The 18,500-nt window shown below is 54.3% G+C and overlaps 1 protein-coding gene across 1 annotated transcript; it reads right to left on the bottom strand.

The window, feature by feature from the left end:
• DHCR7 (7-dehydrocholesterol reductase) lies at nt 1–15,422 on the bottom strand. The gene is made up of 9 exons (XM_069471698.1): nt 15,338–15,422; nt 11,829–11,944; nt 9,297–9,400; nt 8,442–8,664; nt 6,561–6,651; nt 5,474–5,687; nt 3,774–3,978; nt 2,757–2,888; nt 1–1,377 (listed from the first exon to the last, which is right to left on the bottom strand). Exons 3-9 carry the CDS (start codon nt 9,392–9,394, stop codon nt 913–915), a joined length of 1,428 nt encoding a protein of 475 aa, XP_069327799.1. The 5' UTR covers nt 9,395–9,400; nt 11,829–11,944; nt 15,338–15,422; the 3' UTR covers nt 1–912.
• Between the last annotated feature and the right edge of the window lie 3,078 nt (nt 15,423–18,500).

Here is an 18,500-nt window from a genome sequence, read left to right as displayed (position 1 = left end):
TCCCCACACCACACCTCTGGCAGCCGAGCTGTGGGAGCAAGAATCCCCTCCCTCCCACACTGCCCCAGCGCCCTCTACTGGCCAGTTTAACACTGTGCAGGCTGCAGAAGAGAAATCGTACCAGGGCCCGGCCACTGCTGCACTGCAGGTAATGAAGGGCGGGGCGGAGCTGAAAGGCACCTGATATAGCTCACTCCGACTTTTATTTAGCAAGAACAAGTGCAGTCCTAATCACAGGGAGCTGGACTACGTCCTGTTAAGTGTCAGATACCAGTTTGTCTAGGCAGTGGAGCAGCCTGGACTCTCAGTACAAAGAAACTCTGTCCCTAAAGGGCTAGTAAAGGTCATCTTCCTGCCCTCGGGGCACTGAACAGAGATAGTCACTTCTGTTGGCAAAAGCAGTTGGTGTAAACTCTCAGGAGTCCCCTCTGGACAAGGGAAAGGAAAGAGCACCATTACTTATAGAGACCCGCCCAGTGCCAGGCTCTTTCTGTCACAGATGAGTAAACTGAGGCTCACCAGCGGGCGGAGCTGGGATGCCAGCCCCCAGGGACCTGGCTGAACATGCTCTTCACAGCCGCCCAGGGGCTTCTCCCTGGGACGGTGCCTTAGAACTGCAGCCCCCAACCCCCAGGCTGCGGACCAGTACTAGTCTGTGGCCTGTTAGGGCCCAGCCTGCAGAACTCTGTCACACGCCCTCCCCCCGGCCCCCTGTCTGTGGAAAAATAGTTTTCCATGAAACTTGGGAACAAGGAGTGGGGGACACAGCAGCTGGTAAGTGGCAAAGCTTCATCCATATCATCTGTATTTGCATCACCGCTCGAGCGCCGCTGCCCCACCCCGCCCCCGTCCATGAAAAACTGTCTTCCATGAAGCTGGTCCCTGGTGCCACAAAGGTTGGGGACCGCTGCCTTAGAAGATCCCAGGCAGCAGGCGGTAGGGCACGGCGGCGGTGTAGCGCTCCCAGTCCTTGCCGTACTTGCTGGCACAGCGGTGCTCGTCCCGCAGGCAGCGGTGGATCAGCAGCACGGCCATGTAGACGGTGTAGAAGTAGGGCAGGAGGTGGCCGCCCCCGCAGGCCAGGCAGTAGGCCAGGCTGCCCATCAGGTCGCCGGTGTAGTTGAAGTGGCGGGCCAAGCCCCATAAGCCCGACACCAGCAGCTTGCTGTGGTGCTTCTGCCCGTCGGCGGACGTGTACGAGCACTCGATGGCCTTGGGCTTCCTGCCCCAGATGAGGCAGCGGCCGTCCGTGCGGCGGAACAGGTCCTTCTGGTGGTTGGCCATGCGGAAGATGTAGTAGCTCAGCAGGCCCAGCAGCAGGACGCCCGTGGCGTGGGCGGCTGAGAGCTGCACGGGGTGGTAGACCAAGTACAGACCCTGGGGGGCGAGAGGGAAGGGGTCACGCAGCGCCTCCCCCGGGGAGCGGGCAGGAGCGCGGGCGGCCTGGGGTCAAGTCCTGGCTCTGCCTCTGACATGCCGTGCCTCGGTTTCCTCTCTGTAAAAGCACCTACCTCGACGGTTGTTGTGGGCCTCAAATGAGCAAAGCCACCTGCCCACCTGCCTGAGTATGCATACACGCATATCCACTCACCTCATATATTGTGTGAATATAAAATACATAGGAAATATAATTTGAATATGATACTGTGATGGTCAGTTTTGTGTGTCAACTTGGCTAGGCCACTGGGCCCAGGTATTTGGTCAAACAGTTGTTGTGAAGGTATTTTTTCAGATGAGATGAGCCTTTAAATTAGTAGACTGAGCAGAGCAGGTGCCTTCTGCAATGTGGGTGGGCCGCATCCAATCAGTTGAAGGCCTTAAATGACCACGTTCCCCTAAAGAGGGAATTCTGCCAAAAGACGGCGGCGTCCCAGTGCACCACGACATCAGCTCTTCCCTGGGCCTCCAGCTGCCCCAGAGAGTTTGGACTCGCCAGGCCCCACAATCACCTGAGCTCAAACCTCTCTCTCTCATACACACACACCTCCCCATTGATTCTATTTCTCTGGAGAACGCCAACACATGTACATTAATAGCATGGAAAAATGTGTATACATATTTAACACATACACAGCAAGAGCTATACAAGTGAGATCTGCTGCCACGGTTTCACGCGCCTGGGAAATGGAGCCCACAGAACCGGGGAACCAGCAGGCCCGCAGCCAGCCAGGTAGGGAAAGGGGTCCAGTGGACCTCACGGGCCCCTGAGGACCTGCAGTTGGTGTGAGTGTGGGGCTGGCGCCCGGGGCTCCTCCCCATCTGCCAGGCGCTCTGCAGTGAGCCGTGAGCGTCCTGCTCCCAGGGCCCTCGGGCAGGCGCTCAGCTCCACGTCCTCAGCCTGCACCACCGTCATCCACAGACCCGCTATGACACCCCGCGCCTCACCAGCCACGTCCCAAACAGCCGACAGAGCCTTTCCACGTGGTTCCCTCCACTCCTGCACAACCCTGCCATGCTGCCCACTAAGCCAGTGCCCTCGGGCATGTTCTGTCTCGGGCCTCCTCACTTGTAAAGGGGGCAGGTGGCACCTCTCAGGCTTCCCAAGCGGCTGCCGCACGTGGGAGCCCAGCACACCCTCGGATCAAAGCAGGGCTGCTCTGGGGCGGGCCCATGGCCTACCGGGCTGTAAACTCTAGCACACGGGCTCTTTACCAAGGTGCCCCTGGGGCAGGCCTGTGGAATGAGCTGCAGAACGCCCTGCTGGACCCTTGCCCATGTTCTGGAGGGGCTCCCCACCCACTCTGCCCCCTCCTCACCTGCAGCGTGTAAAGGTACGGCAGCCAGACGCAGTCGCCCCAGCCCAGGTACCACCCAAAGTGGTCATGGCAGATGTCTATGGTTTTCAGGTACCAGGTTTCGTTCCAGAAGAAGTCCAGCACGTAGATGGCCTGCAAGATAGGGACAGCCACTGACCGACCCCTGCTCTCCTGGAGCACAGACGGGAGCTTCCCACCGTGCCTGGGACATGGGTGGAGGGCGGAGTAAAGGAGTCTCTGTCCTTACTCCCCACAAGCCCATGGCCCTCGGGTCACATCCAGCCCAGGTTCTCAGGGCCTGGAACGGTACCTGCCCGAGGAAGGGGTGCATTCATCCCTCCCAGCCCTGCCCTCCTGTCCACCCCACCCCAGTGATGCCAGGGCCTCCTGATTGGCCTTCCTCACCCACTCAGGGCCCTTCCAGCCAGCTCTCCCCTCAGCTCCTGGGGGGCCCTTTGGAACACACCTGATCCCGGCCACCCTCCACCCCTGCTCAGCGCACATGTGCAGGGCCTTGCTGCTTTTAAGATAAAGATAAAAAATGCCACAAGGCCTACGGAGCCCAGATGACATGGCCTTATCCATCTCCAGCCCCACCTGGCTCTGAGCTCCCGCACGCGCTCTGCTCAGGAGCTAGGACGTTCCTCAGTTTCCGACTTGCCATCACCTCCTACTACAGGGACTCTGCACAGGCCCTTCCTTCCCCCTGGAGCTCCCACTCTTGCCTCCACCGTACCTGGTTAATGCCCACTCACCCCCAGATCTCCCCTGGGTGCCATCCCCAAGGGAGACCTTCCCGGGCCAGGCCGGGCTGTGTGACAACAGCTTCCTCCCCTCCCTAGGCTGGTGCAGCACCAGGCTCGCGGTGATGGCCTCTCCCACCACGTGCTCGCTGCCCAAGACCCCGGGAAGGGTGGCTGACTCTTTGAAAAGTGGTGGATTAACTCTCCGGCTTGGGGATTTTCCCAGGGCCCGGGAGGTGTCAGCGCTTCCACCCTCTTTGGCCACGACGGGTACCTGCAGGACGTTGACCAAGACCATGGAGTTGGTCACTTGGCCGTAGAGCTCCTGCTGCTTAGCAGCAAAGGACAGGTTGATGAGGGTCCAAGCGACAATCCCAGGGCGTCCGTTGAAGAACAGCTTGAAGTCAAACCACTTCCCAATTCGGGGGTTAAGCTCAATGCCCATCATGTAGTTGTAAAAGAAATTGCCTGTGAATTTGCTAAAAATATAAATAAAAGATACATTTAGTGGGGGAGCATACCTCCCAACACACAGCCTACCTTGCCTAGCGGGTGCTCAGCACAGGCCTAGGGTCCCGACAGGTTACGTGAGACGGCCAGGGCACAGGCTTGCTGTGAGCTGCCAGGACCCATGTGGCTGAGGACGCTTCAGTTTGGCTGGCTCCCCAACACCCGAATTTACTTCCACTTTCTGTTCAGCTATGGCTCAGCAGAGACATCCTTAGCCAGGTGGCAGCCCTTAGGATGCCCACTCTGCTCCCGGGAAGGGCGGGAGACTGCAGGTGCCAGCGCACGGCACAGGGGAGCTGCAGAGCTGGCCCTGTTGGACTGCGTGTGCTGCTGAAGCCCGAGCACGTGCTCTGAAGTCAACTCAGGCATTTGGGCCCCTCGTGGGCAAGTGATGTCATAAATTATGCCTAAGTGGAGAATGAAAAAAAGCACCCTGTCCAACGCCGTGTGCTTGCTGTGTACACACAGGGATTTCTGGGTTAGAAAATCCTATTTTCGAGTCTAGTTCCTTCAGTTAAGCTAAATAGAAAGCAGCCAAACACAGTCTAAAGCAGCTGATGTGATTACAAGGCAGTGAGAGTGATTTCCATGAGCCATAGGAGGCCAGCCTCATTACTTGATAACACACAAGGTAGACAGTATCATCTTCCAAAGACATTTCCCAAGAGCCTAGGTATAATAGTTAGAGGAAACAGACTTTGTTTGGGTCTCCCAGCCTAAACTGTAAGCCCCACTGCCTGCAGCTGTCTACAAGAGAACCCCACCAAACGTGTCGATGGATAGGAGGGTGAATGTGTGGATGGATGAATGGATGGGAAGATAGATGGATGGGCAGGTGGATGGAATGGACAGATAGATGGGTGGATGGGATAGGATGAGTGGGTGAATGGATGGATGGATGGATGGGCAGGTGGATGGGTGGGTAGACGGCTGGGTGGGTGTGTGAATGGATGGATAGTCGGGCAGGTGGATGGGTGGGTAGACGGCTGGGTGGGTGTGTGAATGGATGGATAGTTGGGCAGGTGGATGGGTGGGTAGATGAATGTCTGACCACCGTCCATCCCAAGGTCCATGAGAATAGGTCCCGACCAGCAGGGCTCTCCTGGGAAGCTGTTATGTCAAAGCCGTTAAGATAACAAGACTCTTCACACTAAGACTGTTTCAGGCCACACTCGCTACTCCAAAGAAAGAGGCAATGGGCTGCCTCTGTCCCGAGCCAGCAGTTGTCTTTCCGGCTTCCCTGCTCCCATGATGGCCCTACAGACGATGACTTGGCCACTGTCAGCTGCATTCTTCCTGAGGCCAGAGAAGCCACCAGACACTTAGGATGTTCCCCAGGGTCAAGCAAGCTCCATTCCCCTCCTCCTCCGAGGCTTCTCCAGCCTCCCATCCGAGGCAGCAGAGACGGGCAAGGAGCAAGAACAGCATTTTCAGTATCCAGCATGGCCTCTACTAAGAACATACCAGTCTTTGGCATTGGTGGGGAAGAAGTAGCCCTTGATCATCACAAAGGTGGACACGGCATAGCCAAGGATGTTGGCGCACCACAGCAGCGGTATCCAGTTGTCGAAGATGATGGTGGGTGGGAACCAGGACAGGAGGTAGGCGCCGGCGAACCAGAGGAGGTGCGTGATGAGCCAGGCTTGCAGGCCATTGATTTCATACTTGTTCACAGCCCCTGTGGGGGGAAGATGTAGAAATCAACTGTGTGTCCCTGACAGGCGTCAAGGGACTTGGCCAGGTGGTCACACGCCTGGCTGGGCCCGACTTGCTTTCTGGGCCTTTGGGGCTGCTCAGACCCTCATCCAGGGCCCCCAGCACTGTCCCTGAAGAGGCCGGTCAGTGTCTGCAGCAATCCCAGCTCCCGGGTCAGAAGGCCAGTAGCGCCCCTCACACGGTCGGCTGAGGAACCAATGCTCCTGCCGAGCCCTCGGAAGAAGGAAAGGAAGTGACTCTATTCTCTGGGCTCTGAGTCTCCTTAAGTGACCACAGGCTGAGTGATGGGTCTGCAGTTTGTTAGGGAGTTTGGGGCCAAGTGGCAGAAGCAGGTGAGATGCCTATGGTGCCCCACGCTCCCCTTGCAACTGTCGGGGAGCGTCTCAGCCCCCCACTAGACCAGGAGCTCTCTGCGGGCAGGGACGGGTGGGGTTCCAGTCTGCACCCCACACGGCATGAAACTGGGCTCTTCTCGGGTTCTCAGCGATGGGATGCAGATAGGGCCTCCCTGCAGACGTGGGCGGCACTGGGCCTGGGCATCACCTGCTGTGCGACTGGGGAGGGGGCTGGGGCCCATCAGTCCCCTCTTTAAGGAGGAAAGTGATGTTTAGCCTTGTGACTCGGACAGCCCTGGCTGGCTACCCTCAATCCTTTTGAGGCCTGGTGCTGTGAAAAATCTCCATGCGAAACTCATTTTTATTTTGTGAGAGGCCTTGGGGCAGAAGTTGCCTTGGGGTGGAGGTGGCCTCAGGGTGGCCGCCCCTGGGCTGAAGGGAGGGGCACAGCAGCCCAGAGGGGAGCCTGGGAGGGCGGGGTGGGGGGGGGAGGGTGTTACCTGCAGGCGTCACGGCCCCCTCCTGGACTCCCCCTACGTAGCCCGGCACAAACTTATGGCAGAAGTCAGGAAGCCAAGTGTACAAAAGCACCTGGAACAAAGAATGTTATGCAAAATTGCCCGAGGCCTGGAGGGCACACCCATGTTTTGACACAGCATGAACTTGAGAAATCCTAATTATGGTTTGGGTTTTTTGATTTTTTTTTTTTTTTTTGAGACAGAGTCTCGCCCTGTGGCCCCGGCTAGAGTGCAGTGGTGTCATAGCTCACTGCAGCCTCCAACTCCTGGGCTCCAGCCATCCTCCTGCCTCAGCCTCCCGAGTAGCTGAGACTACACGTGCACCACCACACCCAGCTAATTTTTCTATGTTTAGTAGAGATGGGGTCTCCCTCCTGCTCAGGCTAGAATTATGGTCTTACTCAGAAGAGGTTATTGCTCCTGGGAGCTGAGACCGCAGGTCTGCTGGGGCTTTGAATGGATTCCTGAACAGGAAACTCATCTACCAGCCGAGGCACCAAAGTGCCTCTGGCACCTACCGGGGGCCCTGCTCACCCCCTCAGGAGAGCACACGAGTCCTTCCCAGTCACTTTTTACTGGGGGAGCGAGGTATTTAAAAAATTGAGATATGACTGACATACCACAAAATTCACCCTTTCAAAGTACACAATTCAGCAGCATTTGGTACATTCACAAGGTTGCGCAACCATTGCCACTATCTTAATTCCAGAACTTTTCACCCCTGCAGAAGGGAACCCCGTTCCCATTCAAAGTCACTCCAAATTCCCCCTCCCTACAGCCTCGTCTCTGTGGAGCTGCCCACTCTGGGCTTTGCACATAAACGGAGTCACGCAGTGTGTGGTCTCTTAGCATCGGCTCCTTCACTGGGCACAGTGCTGGCCAGCTTCACCACCGTCTCGTGAGTCAGAACTTCGCTCCTGCCGACTGCCAAACATTGTCCATGGGTGGACACACCGCACGCCACGTACCCAGCCGTCCGTGGACGGACAGATGGAGAGTTTCCACTTTTGGGCTATTGGGTTTTTTTTATTTTTTCTTCTTTCTTTTTCTTTTTCTGAGCCAAAGCCAAGTAACCTTTTGGCTATTGTGATTCAGCTGCCCCTGTCATTTTTTTCCCAAAGGGCCCAGGAGACCTGAACTGTGAGGGATTCTGAAGCCCGAAATCTTAGACCCTGGGGAGAAACAGCAAATAATGAATGGCTCAAGCCTTCTTCCTGGGAAGGAAAACCCAGGCCTGCCTGCCTTCTCCTTGTACCGTTTTCCTGGAAACTTCATCCTGTGTTCAGACAATGAGCAACACGGCTGCGTTTGCCAAGTTTATTGCGAAAACAACCCCAGTCTGGGGAACTTCCTCAGTGCGGGGAGGCCGGCAGGGGAGTAGAGTGAAGGTGTCCTTGACCAGAACTGCGCAACAGCCTGTTGGGAAACGCAGGCCTTGGCTTTGCCTAGCAGTGTCTCTGGTCACTGAGGGTCCCTTTCAGGGTTGGGATGCTCCTTCCCATGGGCCGGTGCAGGACTTGCCTCCTACTGAGTACAGGGCCTCCCTGGGACGGCCCCTGTCCTCCCACCGGGTCTCGCTCCTTATCCTCAGCCTGTTCTGCAAGGCTGGGCATGCTCCGGAACCGCATCCAGCCACTCCCGAAGGTGTGGCGGACACGGATGCCAACAGGTGCTTCCTGTCCTACATCTGATGATGAACCTAAGTACATCTAAGTAACGCCCTGCTGGGTCCTGGAACCTGAATGTCAACCTGAGTCAGGATCCCACGCCCCAGACAGACGACAGGGACTGTCCCAGCCTGAGGCCCGCCCCCGCCCTCCGCCGCCGCCTGCTGTGCCCTGACTGAAAGGGCAGGGTGCTGACCTGGAAGATGACCCACAGGGCATAGAGCTGGGCCGCTTTCTTCGTCATGGGCGGGGTCTTGGCCCAGATGTCTGCGAGCCGAGCACGGCCAGTGGCGATGTCCACCACAGGGGCGGTCAGAGCGCAGCTGTACTGGTCACAGGCCATGATGAAGTAGTACACGATGACAGGCGCGAAGAGCAGCAGGAAGATGACGCTCACCAGGGAAAACGAATCCACCTCCCTGCCGGGACAGACGTGGGCGGTCACTTGGGGCCCACTCATCCCCCCGACTCCACGCGGGGCTCCAAGATGGCCTCATGCGTGGGACCCGTTGTTCAAGCCCACCCGCACCTCACGAGAGAAGGCACAGCTCTTAGCGCCAAGCCCTCTTGCTGCTGAGGAAGCCCCCCAACGCGCCTGCTCCACTGCAACTGGCGGGCAGCTCGATGGGCCTGTGGGTGCCCACGGAGAGCCCGGGGCCCAGGACGTGGACGCAGGAAGGCCTTTCACGACCACCGAGGCCGGCAGTTTCCCCAGTTCCAGGCCAGGGAGACCCTCACCCACACCAAGTTCCCATCACTCTGGCAAAACGTGAGCCATGACAACAACGTCCCACCCCCAGGGCAGTGGGAGAGAATCAGTTGCCCTTAAAGTCCATATCCCTTCTATGTGGTTTGGTGACAGTGCGTCCTGCATTTTCTTTTTTTAATTCCTTACTCTATAAAGTAGAAAACTGCTTACCTTTCGTTAGACTTTACAATAAAAAAGTTTTTAATAGGTCATTCTTTCCTTTGGGTCCATAAAATCCCAAAGGCTGGAAACCTCTAAGAGCCCACTGTATTTTCCAACTGGGAGAACAGGCAAGATCCTTACCAGGCACGGCCCCACTGCCCTTGAGAGACAGTCCTGCCATTGGTGACACTGGCCGAACTCTTGGTTTTGGGAGCGTTGGGCTGGGATTTTGCAGCCATCAGGCCCTGCAGGAAGGAGATACCTTGCTCAGATTGGTCCACAAAGAACAGACACCACCTCTCCCTGCTGCATCCACCACTGCTCAGGGGCCTGGCCTCCTTAGCACACCTTCCCAGGACCCTGTCCCCAACAGCAGGTTCCAGGCAGGGAGGAGATGACAATGATTTCCCACCCCCAGGGCAGTGGGAGAGAACCGGCTGCCCTTAAAGCCCATATCCATATCCTCGTTCATTGGACCTGTTACTTCCTCTGCTTTGAACACGTTTGCAGGTGTCCTTGTTCAGGGATCACGGAAAATGTCCCCTCTTTGGGAGACCTTCCCTCTCAGCCAATTTAAAGTGGCTGCTCCCCAGGTTCCCTGCCAAGGCTTGCACTCCCCCCAGCAGTTTATTTTCTTAATAACTCTCCTCACCATATAGGATTATTTTATTGATTTGTGCACATGGGTATAGTCTGCTCCCCTGGCCCCCCATTAGGGTGTAAGCACCCAAGGGCAGGAGTCCTGTGTCCCCTGCATTGCTCCACTCCCAGCTTCTAGAACAGTGGCCCATATGGGGTGCTCAATAATCACGCTACAAAAACGGGGAGGAAAGGGAATTTCCCTAGGTACCCACAGCTGCTCTTCACACTTTAATTTGGGGGAAGTGGCGATAGCCTCACTTTCAGAACAAGTTCATAACTGTGAAGCCTTAAAATATCAGCAATAAAAAAAGATGATCTTAAAGGCTTTCAAAGAAAAACCAGGATTAAGACTCCTGGTAGCCTTGGACTGCTTGACGGCAAGCTGAATCCTAGAAGACAACGATGAAAAACATTCTGACGGAAGCTTTGTTTTCAACCTAGAAGTCTATTCCCCAGGGAACTGTTATTTAAAGAAGATGACATGAGGTCCAGGAAAGTGGGGATCCCAGAGAGCTGCTAAAGGGATGCCCGGCGAAAGGACAAGGGCAAGTCCCAGGGTGACAGCTGTGTGGCAAGACCGGCCGGGAACCAGCCCACATGGGGACAGGACGAACATCTAGGAAGGAGCGAGAGAAAATGAGTTTTTTGTGTCTGCATGGGCAGAGCAACTGGTGTGCGTGGCAACTCCGTCAGAGCACTCAGAATTAACGACAGATGCACAGTAACCTCACCACTCGGAAAACGTGAGGAAACCGTTAACTCCAGGAAAAATAAAAAGTCATACGAGGGGGAAAAAAAGAAACCAAACCATAATTATAGGACATTACTTGGGTCAACAACGGTCAACTCTGGCTATTGACTGACTATTAGATGTACAGAAGGAAATTTGCAAAGTTGGGGTATTAAAAGCAAATTGCTTAGAAATAAGCAGATATAAACACCACCACAAAAGTGGCTAAAACAATGAAAGTGTTTGGTGCTGGCAAGCTAGATGTGGGATGTAGGATGCGGTAAAGAACTTTTTTGGCAAACCTTTTTACATTCTGACTTTTTAAAAACCATGAGCATCAATTACTTCAATAAAATTTACATTCATTTAACAAATTTCAATGATGAAAGACATTTCCATTATGTAGCGTGAGAACTGGAGCCTCAGCACAGGGTAGTTTATGAAGAGCCTGTGACATACAAGGCAGGGTGGAGTCCTTGAGGGGCAGGGGCCATACCTCTCTACAGCCCCTAACTCCGAATACAGAGCCTGGCACGTGGCGGTCACTCTGCTCCTATTTGAAGAATTGAAGCAGACGCAAGAAAACTGCCCCTGAGGAGTATTTTACACCCTAAGCAACATCAACGTGGGGATCGTGGGGGTCACGGCCACCTGGCCAGGCCAGCTCGCTTTCCAGTTCCCTCCCCCGAGGCTCTCATATTGCTTCTTGCTGAGCGGCAACAACCCCAGGCTTCTGACTCGGTCTTGCTCCTCACCAAACCTTCCCAGGTCAACGCCCCACCCCCTGGCCCCCGTGCTCACACCTGCCTTACGGGAAGGTCAGGCTGAGGGGGCTGGCGTGCTTCTTGCCCAGGTCACAGCCGAGCCCTGTGGAGGCAATGCCTGGCACCAACGTCATCCCTCCATTATCTGCCGTGGTGGAAAACTGCAAACAGACAGGGAGTGTGTGACCTCAGAACAGCACGGAAAAACCAAGTGGAGAATGTTGCCACCAGGGAAGAGTGTATCTTCCAGGGATCGAAACAAGACCAAATTACTATTTTCTGCCTATCACAGAGTTCATTCACGCAGGAGTCGGGTCCTCTGTCACAAGCACTGAATTTTGTAATAAATGTGTAAGTAAGGCCTTGGCGGTAGACGCTGGGGAGAGAGGCGGGAGGCGCTCCGGGTAGACTGCATTTTACTCCTGAGACACAGACAGCAGTCAACACTTGAGAGCAGATGCACCAGTGTGTTTTTACTTTTCCAAAGCTGAAAGTCACAGCCTGTGCCAGGGACCAAGGGTGCTGAGACACGCTTACCTCCCGTCAGCGGCTTCACAGCAGAACGGAAGCTTTCCTTCCTGAACTGGCCCCTTTAAAATGTCGAGACTCTCCCGTTCCAGAAGGCCTGCGCGTGGCTCCCCCGAAGCACAGTCCTGCAGGGGACACAAAGAGGGAAACCCTCAGGGAGCTGACAGTTCAGGATGGAAGTTAGACAAGGCCCCTGCTGGAATCAAGCGAGCCACAGGCTCACGCCGCAGAGCCCCGAATCGAAAGGGGCCCGGTGTGGGCGTGTGTGCCTGTGTGCGCAGCGCGTGTGTCAGGCACTCTCATCAGAGCTTCTCCGCCTGGCTCAGTGCCTGGACTTAACACCAATGGCTGGAACGGACGGCGGTCCGCATGTAGGCAGCGCTTGCCCATGGGCCTTAAGGTCGTACGTGGATCAGACCTGACGAGCGGCAACAAACCAAGAGGGTTTTCTTTAGACGCTGACCACAGGCAGCCACATGGGTCTGGAAAGCCTCAGCCAGAATGAAGCCACCTAGAGCTTGCACATTCCAGGAGCCAGAGAGAGCCCAAGGACTCAGAGCAGCCCTGAGAACAACCTGGGCTTGCGGTCTGAGTCCCTGGGGCTTTGGTGACCTTCCTGCGTGTCTCGATGCCCATGAGGACTGGTGGTGGCTGAAGACAGATAAAGCCGGTTAGGGGCCCTCCCCTGAGGAAAGAGGAAGGGGGTCAGACCCCAATTCTTGCTGGGGGAGTGGCAATGTATCAGGACATGAGCTATTGTTGGGGCCATCACTGGATGATACAACCTGTCACAGACAGCTCTATTTAGCATCTACCAGGGGCCAAACGCAAGTTATCTTGTTGGATTCTCATACCCACCCTGGAGAGTTAGCACCTGTTCGCCCTTTTCACAGATGAGGCTAAGGACAGAGAAGGTCCTCCTGCTACTGCAGTAGGTTCACTCTGACCTAGGGGACAGAGCTGGGTCTGTGGGAACTCCACCTTCTGTGACACCCTTGGGAGGCTGTGGAATGGAATTTGGAATAATGATGACATGTACTAACTTTCGAGTTGCCATGTCGAGTACTATTCTAAGGATCTTATACAGAGGAACAGATTTAGTTGGAACGACATGGGAACGGGGGGAGTCCATTTTAGAAGTGTGTTAGTCCTAAGAGTGGCAGAGACTGAAAAATAGAGACGTGCCTCCAACTGGATTTCACGATGAAAAAGAACGATACAAGTCAGAGTCGATACAAGTCAGAGTCGGCAAGGGGGAGAGGAGCTGTCCTCCTGGTGTGAGGACATTTCTAGAGGCCAGGGAGACCTAGGAGTTGACCCAGCAGGTACTTGTAGGAATTTATCCTGGAAAATACTCTGAGGGCTGTGTAAATATGCAGATGCAAGAACGTCCATCGCAATTTGCTGTATATGATTGCAAAATAATGGAAACAACCAAATGACTATCTATCAGAAAATCAGATAATGACATACCTACACATAACACTCAGCAACCGTGAAAATGAACAAGTTTGTTCTGTGTGTAGCAACAAGGAAATAGTCTCTGATATGTCACAACAAAAGGGTGAGTTGCAATATAGGTTGGAAATATAGGTGTTTTTTTATCTCTATTTTTCCCTTTTTCTAGTACATATGTACTTGTATAATAAAATAATTAAATAAAACATTAACAAATTGGCCGTGTACAGGTGCAGTGGCTCACGCCTGTAATCTCAGCACTCTGGGAGGCCTAGGCAGGAGGATCACTTGAGCTCAGGAGTTCAAGACCACCCTGAGCAAGAAAGAGTCCCCATCTCTTACTAAACAATAGAAAAAAATTAGCCGAGCCTGGTGGTACATGCCTGTAGTCCCAGCTACTCTGGAGGCCAAGGCAGGAGGATCACTTGAGCCCAGGAGTTTGAGGTTGCAGTGAGCTAGGCTGATGCCATAGCACTCTAGCCTGGGCGACAGAGCAAGACTGTGTCTCAAAAAAAAAAAAAAAAAAGTAACAGAAAAGTTTTTTATACAGCTCTTAGAGTCCTAAGAACCATAATTCTGGGAACATTGGTGGCTTTAACCAGGGTACGGTTACCAATACCCAAGGCATGGTGAGACCGGCCTTTGGGGTGATCCTTGGGTTTGCTTGGTGTGTTTCTACCCACTGCCCCCAAAAGGCTCTGTGGTCACTCAGCTCTCATGTGATTCCAGAGCCTCATTTGCTAAATGCAGGGGCCGCTCCCTTCACCGTGTGGCCCCTTCAAGCACCTGGAGCTGGAGAGCTCTGGCCTGACTCGCCTTGAGAGGGTCGGGGTTCCCACTGGGGAGTGGCAGTTTCTGAGGCCTCTAGAAATAGCCATGAGCCCCAGGTGGAAGGAAATACCCAGAGACCCTGATTCTAAAAGGTAAACTTAGGTTTTGACTGAAGAGACGGGGCTTCTGCTTTCAAGTCACAAAGTGTACGCTCACTGAAACACAAGTGTAAAAGTCAAATGTGAAAAACAGAAGATCCTATTCTCCTAACTCCTATCCATCCCCAGGAATCATTAAACTTTGATGTGTACTCTTCCAGAGTGTTCCACAAGTTACTATATAATATACATACGCTCTCCATTTCTTTTCAAAAATCAGTTCAAATCCAACTTCTTTTGCAACTTCACTTCACTTTTGTCACACCTTGTACTATGTAATCTATTGCATAAAACTACCTTTTTTTTTTTTAAGCCGCAGTTGCACATGAGGTTTGCTTAGAAGTATTCCAAGTGTTAGCTGTGCTTCGCCTTGCCAATCACCCTGGTTTTGCAAGGGAAACGTGAACTGCAGGTGTAATGATTTACCATCTTGCCTGCTGCCACCCCTCTTCCATCAGGACAGAAAGTCACAGTTGCCAAGTCCAAACTTTTACTCAAAATAAACCAGAAGGTCAGTGTGGAATTCCTGCTCTCTGGTGAACCCTGATCCTTAGCTTGAGGGCCTGGGAGGCTAAGAACGCCTTTGTGGGCACCGCTGCACTTCCCACTGCGCATCAAGCCCAGCACCCCGATGCAGTCCTAGTAAAGCAATTCAGCTTTCCTACCCGCTCCCAGCTTCTAGGCGAGAAGAGAGGGCTGTTCAGTAATTTCTGCAAACCCATAACTCCATCCAGGAGCCAAGAGTCAGGAGCCGACCCACCCGGCCGCGGGGGCATCGCAGCCCACCACAGGGGGGCTCCGACCACGAGGGATCAGAGCACCACTCAAGGGCCATCTCGGGGTGGGCCAACAGGCGCCCCTACACCTCTGGCCCCGCCTCACCTGAGCACCAGCTGCTCCTCATGAAGAGGAGGGGGACCTTCTCCACCTACGCGCGCTCCCTCCTCACCTGAGCACGGTCTCCTGCCCATAAGTGAACGCGCCCCTTCCCAGCCACCACCACCCCCGGCCCCGCACACACTTCGGCCCCTCACGGCCCCTCACCTGCTCACGCGCCCCCTGCCCATCTGAACACCTGTTCCCCACCTCACCTGTGCACCCCTCCTCCTCCTCCCCGCCCAACGCCCTCACCTTCGTCCCGCTCACTTGCGTCCCCCTCACCTGCCGCGCAGCACTCCGCAGAAACCCGCGCCCCACGCCCCAGCCGGATAGGACCTCCCCGCATGCCCGCCCCCAGCCTGCTGTGAGCGGTCGGCAGCCAATCGCAGGCGGGCTCTGCGCGCCCGGCGGCCCTGCGCGCCGCGATTGGCTGAGGCGCCTGACCTGACTCCGGGCCCATCGCACTAGCCACTCGGCGGCGACCCGCGCGAGATTGACGGCCTGGCCCGCCCCGCCCCTCCTCCTCTTCCTCCCGCCCCCTGGCCCGAGCCGGGTCCCTCCTCCATCCCCGCGGACACCGGCAGGCGCCACGCTCATCCATATACTGGGAGGGGGTGGGCCGCCTGGTGCCTCAGTTTCCTCCTATGCACTTGGGGCTTCAGAGGCGCGCAACACACATTTATTGAGCACCTGGTGTGTCCAGGTGCTGTTCTAGGCGCTGGGTGCCCAGCGATGAGCAAACAAACAAAATGCCTGCCCTTGGGGCTCACTTCTGGGGGGAAGGGGATCCTCAATAAGCACTTAAGTAAACACTCAGGGTGTCCGAAGGTGACAAGTGGAATGGAGAACAACGAAGCAGGATGAGTAGACTCCAGTGTGGCAGGCGCCAGCTTTATTTAGAGGTGTCAGGAGAGACTCGCTGCTAGGAGATGGTCACAGGCTGGACCTCGGAAGTGACTCTGAGATGGAGTTTAGGGTAGGGTGCTTATTAGGGATCACTCCTGTGCAAGGATGGGAGGGGAAGAAGCAGGATGGAGCGAAGGGAGACGTTGAGCCACAGTGCAGGCAGGAAGCCACAGTGGTTCGGCACAGCCCCTGGGGAATCTCCAGTGATGAGAGAGCCCCTCACGGGCCACCGTTGCCCTGACAGGACTTTGGGCGAGGCAGCCCCTGAAGGGGAGGCCAGCCAAGGTGTTTGCTGACCACACTCCCAGCAGCCATGGCAACAGGCCTTAATAGCAGAGGGAGCTGGTGGGCACATCTTTGCTGCCCTCCCAGAGACATTTTTTTCCCCTGCAACTTTTTATTTTGAAAATGTCCAGTGGTACCAAGAAATGGGACATACAGTAAACACCCAGGCCTAGATTCAGCTGCTGTGAACAGTTTGCCACATTTCATTAACCCCTCCGTAGCTCTAGCTCTCTCTCTCTCTATATATATATACATGTGTACTTTTCTTTTTCCCTTTTTTATCCCCATGAACCATGTGTTAGCTGCAGAAACCATGATACCCTCCTCCTGAATACTTTAGTATCATCTCCTAACAGCAAGGACATTCTCTTACATTACCAAAATAAAATGACCACACTCTGGAAACTGAACACCGATTCAACGCTATTCTCTATTATCCATTTCCAGTTTCCCCCAATTGTCCCAGTAATGCCCCTGACAGCCCTTTTTTAAGCTCCAGGACCCAATCAGGGAACCACACCATGCATTTAGCTTATGCGTTTTTCTCTTTTTGGCTTCTAGCATGTTGTGTGTTCAGGGAGTCATGTCAGGAGGCAGCACAATGTCACTTTGCTCTATTGATAAGTTTGATCGATCGTGGGGTGGTTTCTGCCAGAAGTCTCCATTTTTCCTATTGTGATTCATGAATAATTGGTGAAATGATACTTTGAGACTGTGTAAATATGATGCTCCCAAACAATCTTTCACCCAGTGACCTACCATTTAATGCGGACTCCCACCTAAATCACTTACTTCTTGGTGTAAAGTGTCAATTTTCTAATTTCATCATTCCTTCAACATTTGGTAATAAAGTATTATATATCAGCCAGACTTCTTCTGTAAAAAATTCCTCTCTTTTATTCATTTTTATCAATATCGACTACTGAAGTTTTTAACTCGCTCAGTTCTGATCTCGTAGTGTGTTGTCCCATATTTGGCCAGTGGAACCCCCTTCAAACTGCCTCCTTTTTTCAAGTGGCATGTCGCCATCATTTTTTGAGAACATACTTATTTTCTGGGACAACCAAATGTTCCAGGATCCTCATGTTCTCTGCTCCAGGCCTGGAATCAGCCATTGTTGGCAGGAGGTATTTGAGCAGAGACCTGATGGAACAGGGGAAGCCCCTGTGGATTTCAGGTTGGAGAGGAGGGATGAAAACTACCCGAAGGGGAGGATGTGAGAATTAAATAAATTATGTATAATGTTCTTGTGCTTTTCTCGAGTTTTCAAATTGTGTGTCATGAACAAGCATTATGTTCTAGACAGGGGAAAAAGTGATTAAAATGTGAAAACAAGCCCATGTATGACAGAGAAGGATGAACTGCTCTAGCAGGTTGGTGAGACAGCTCCTTACTCCTATGGGAAAATGGATTCCTACCCTGGCTGGATTACAGATAAAAGTTGGGGGGGAAAAAAAACAGAGAAACTGAGGGTGGAGAATCGGCGCAAGTGCCTTGAGAAGAGATTTGGCAATATTTAGTAAGGCTGAACATGCGCATACCCTACTGCTCAGCAAGGCTGCTGGAGAAACGGGCAAGGCGGCCACCAAGTAAGGCGAACCCCGCAGGAATGGAAATAGCGGTGCGCAGGTGTAGCCCGCGTGTTGGCAAAACGCCGCTAGTAACTTCAAGGCCCAGCCGTTATTGGATGGATGCACTGTGCTTTATTCCTACAACGAAATGCCAAACTGCAGAAAAATAATCAAAAGAATGGCTCTCATACCACAGGGGACAAAAATCAAGTTTTATCAGCACATCATATGGCCCTAGGCAGGAGTTTTCTTTGTCATACGCTTTACTCCTTTGGTGTGTCTGGAAGATATCCCAGTGCATGAAAATAAAACGTGTCTAAGCTGGCGGTGCCAAGCGGCTGTGGAATAAAGAAAAGGGGTGGGCGGAGCCGCGTTCTCCACCTGCTTGCAGGCACGGGTCTGCGTCCGCGGGCGGGGCGGGGCCCTCGCTGCGCAGGCGCAGCCGTGATCGCGGCGTCCGTCTCGCCGAGTGGGCGGGGAGAGGGCGTGGCTGTCCGTGGGAGAGGCGATCAGGGGGCGGGGCGGGGCCTGCCCGGCAGCTCTGGGCTCTGGGGTCCCGTCCCCGCGAGGCCTCGCGGGTGGGCGGGGCGAGGGTAGGGCCATCCCCGGACGGGCGGGGCTACAGCGGGGCGACCCGGAAGGTCCGGCGACTG

This window comes from Eulemur rufifrons, chromosome 6, assembly GCF_041146395.1.
Source record: "Eulemur rufifrons isolate Redbay chromosome 6, OSU_ERuf_1, whole genome shotgun sequence".
Classification (NCBI taxonomy): Eukaryota; Metazoa; Chordata; class Mammalia; order Primates; family Lemuridae; genus Eulemur; species Eulemur rufifrons.
Note: the sequence above shows the minus strand (reverse complement) of the source record. Positions and strands in the feature narration are given on the sequence as shown.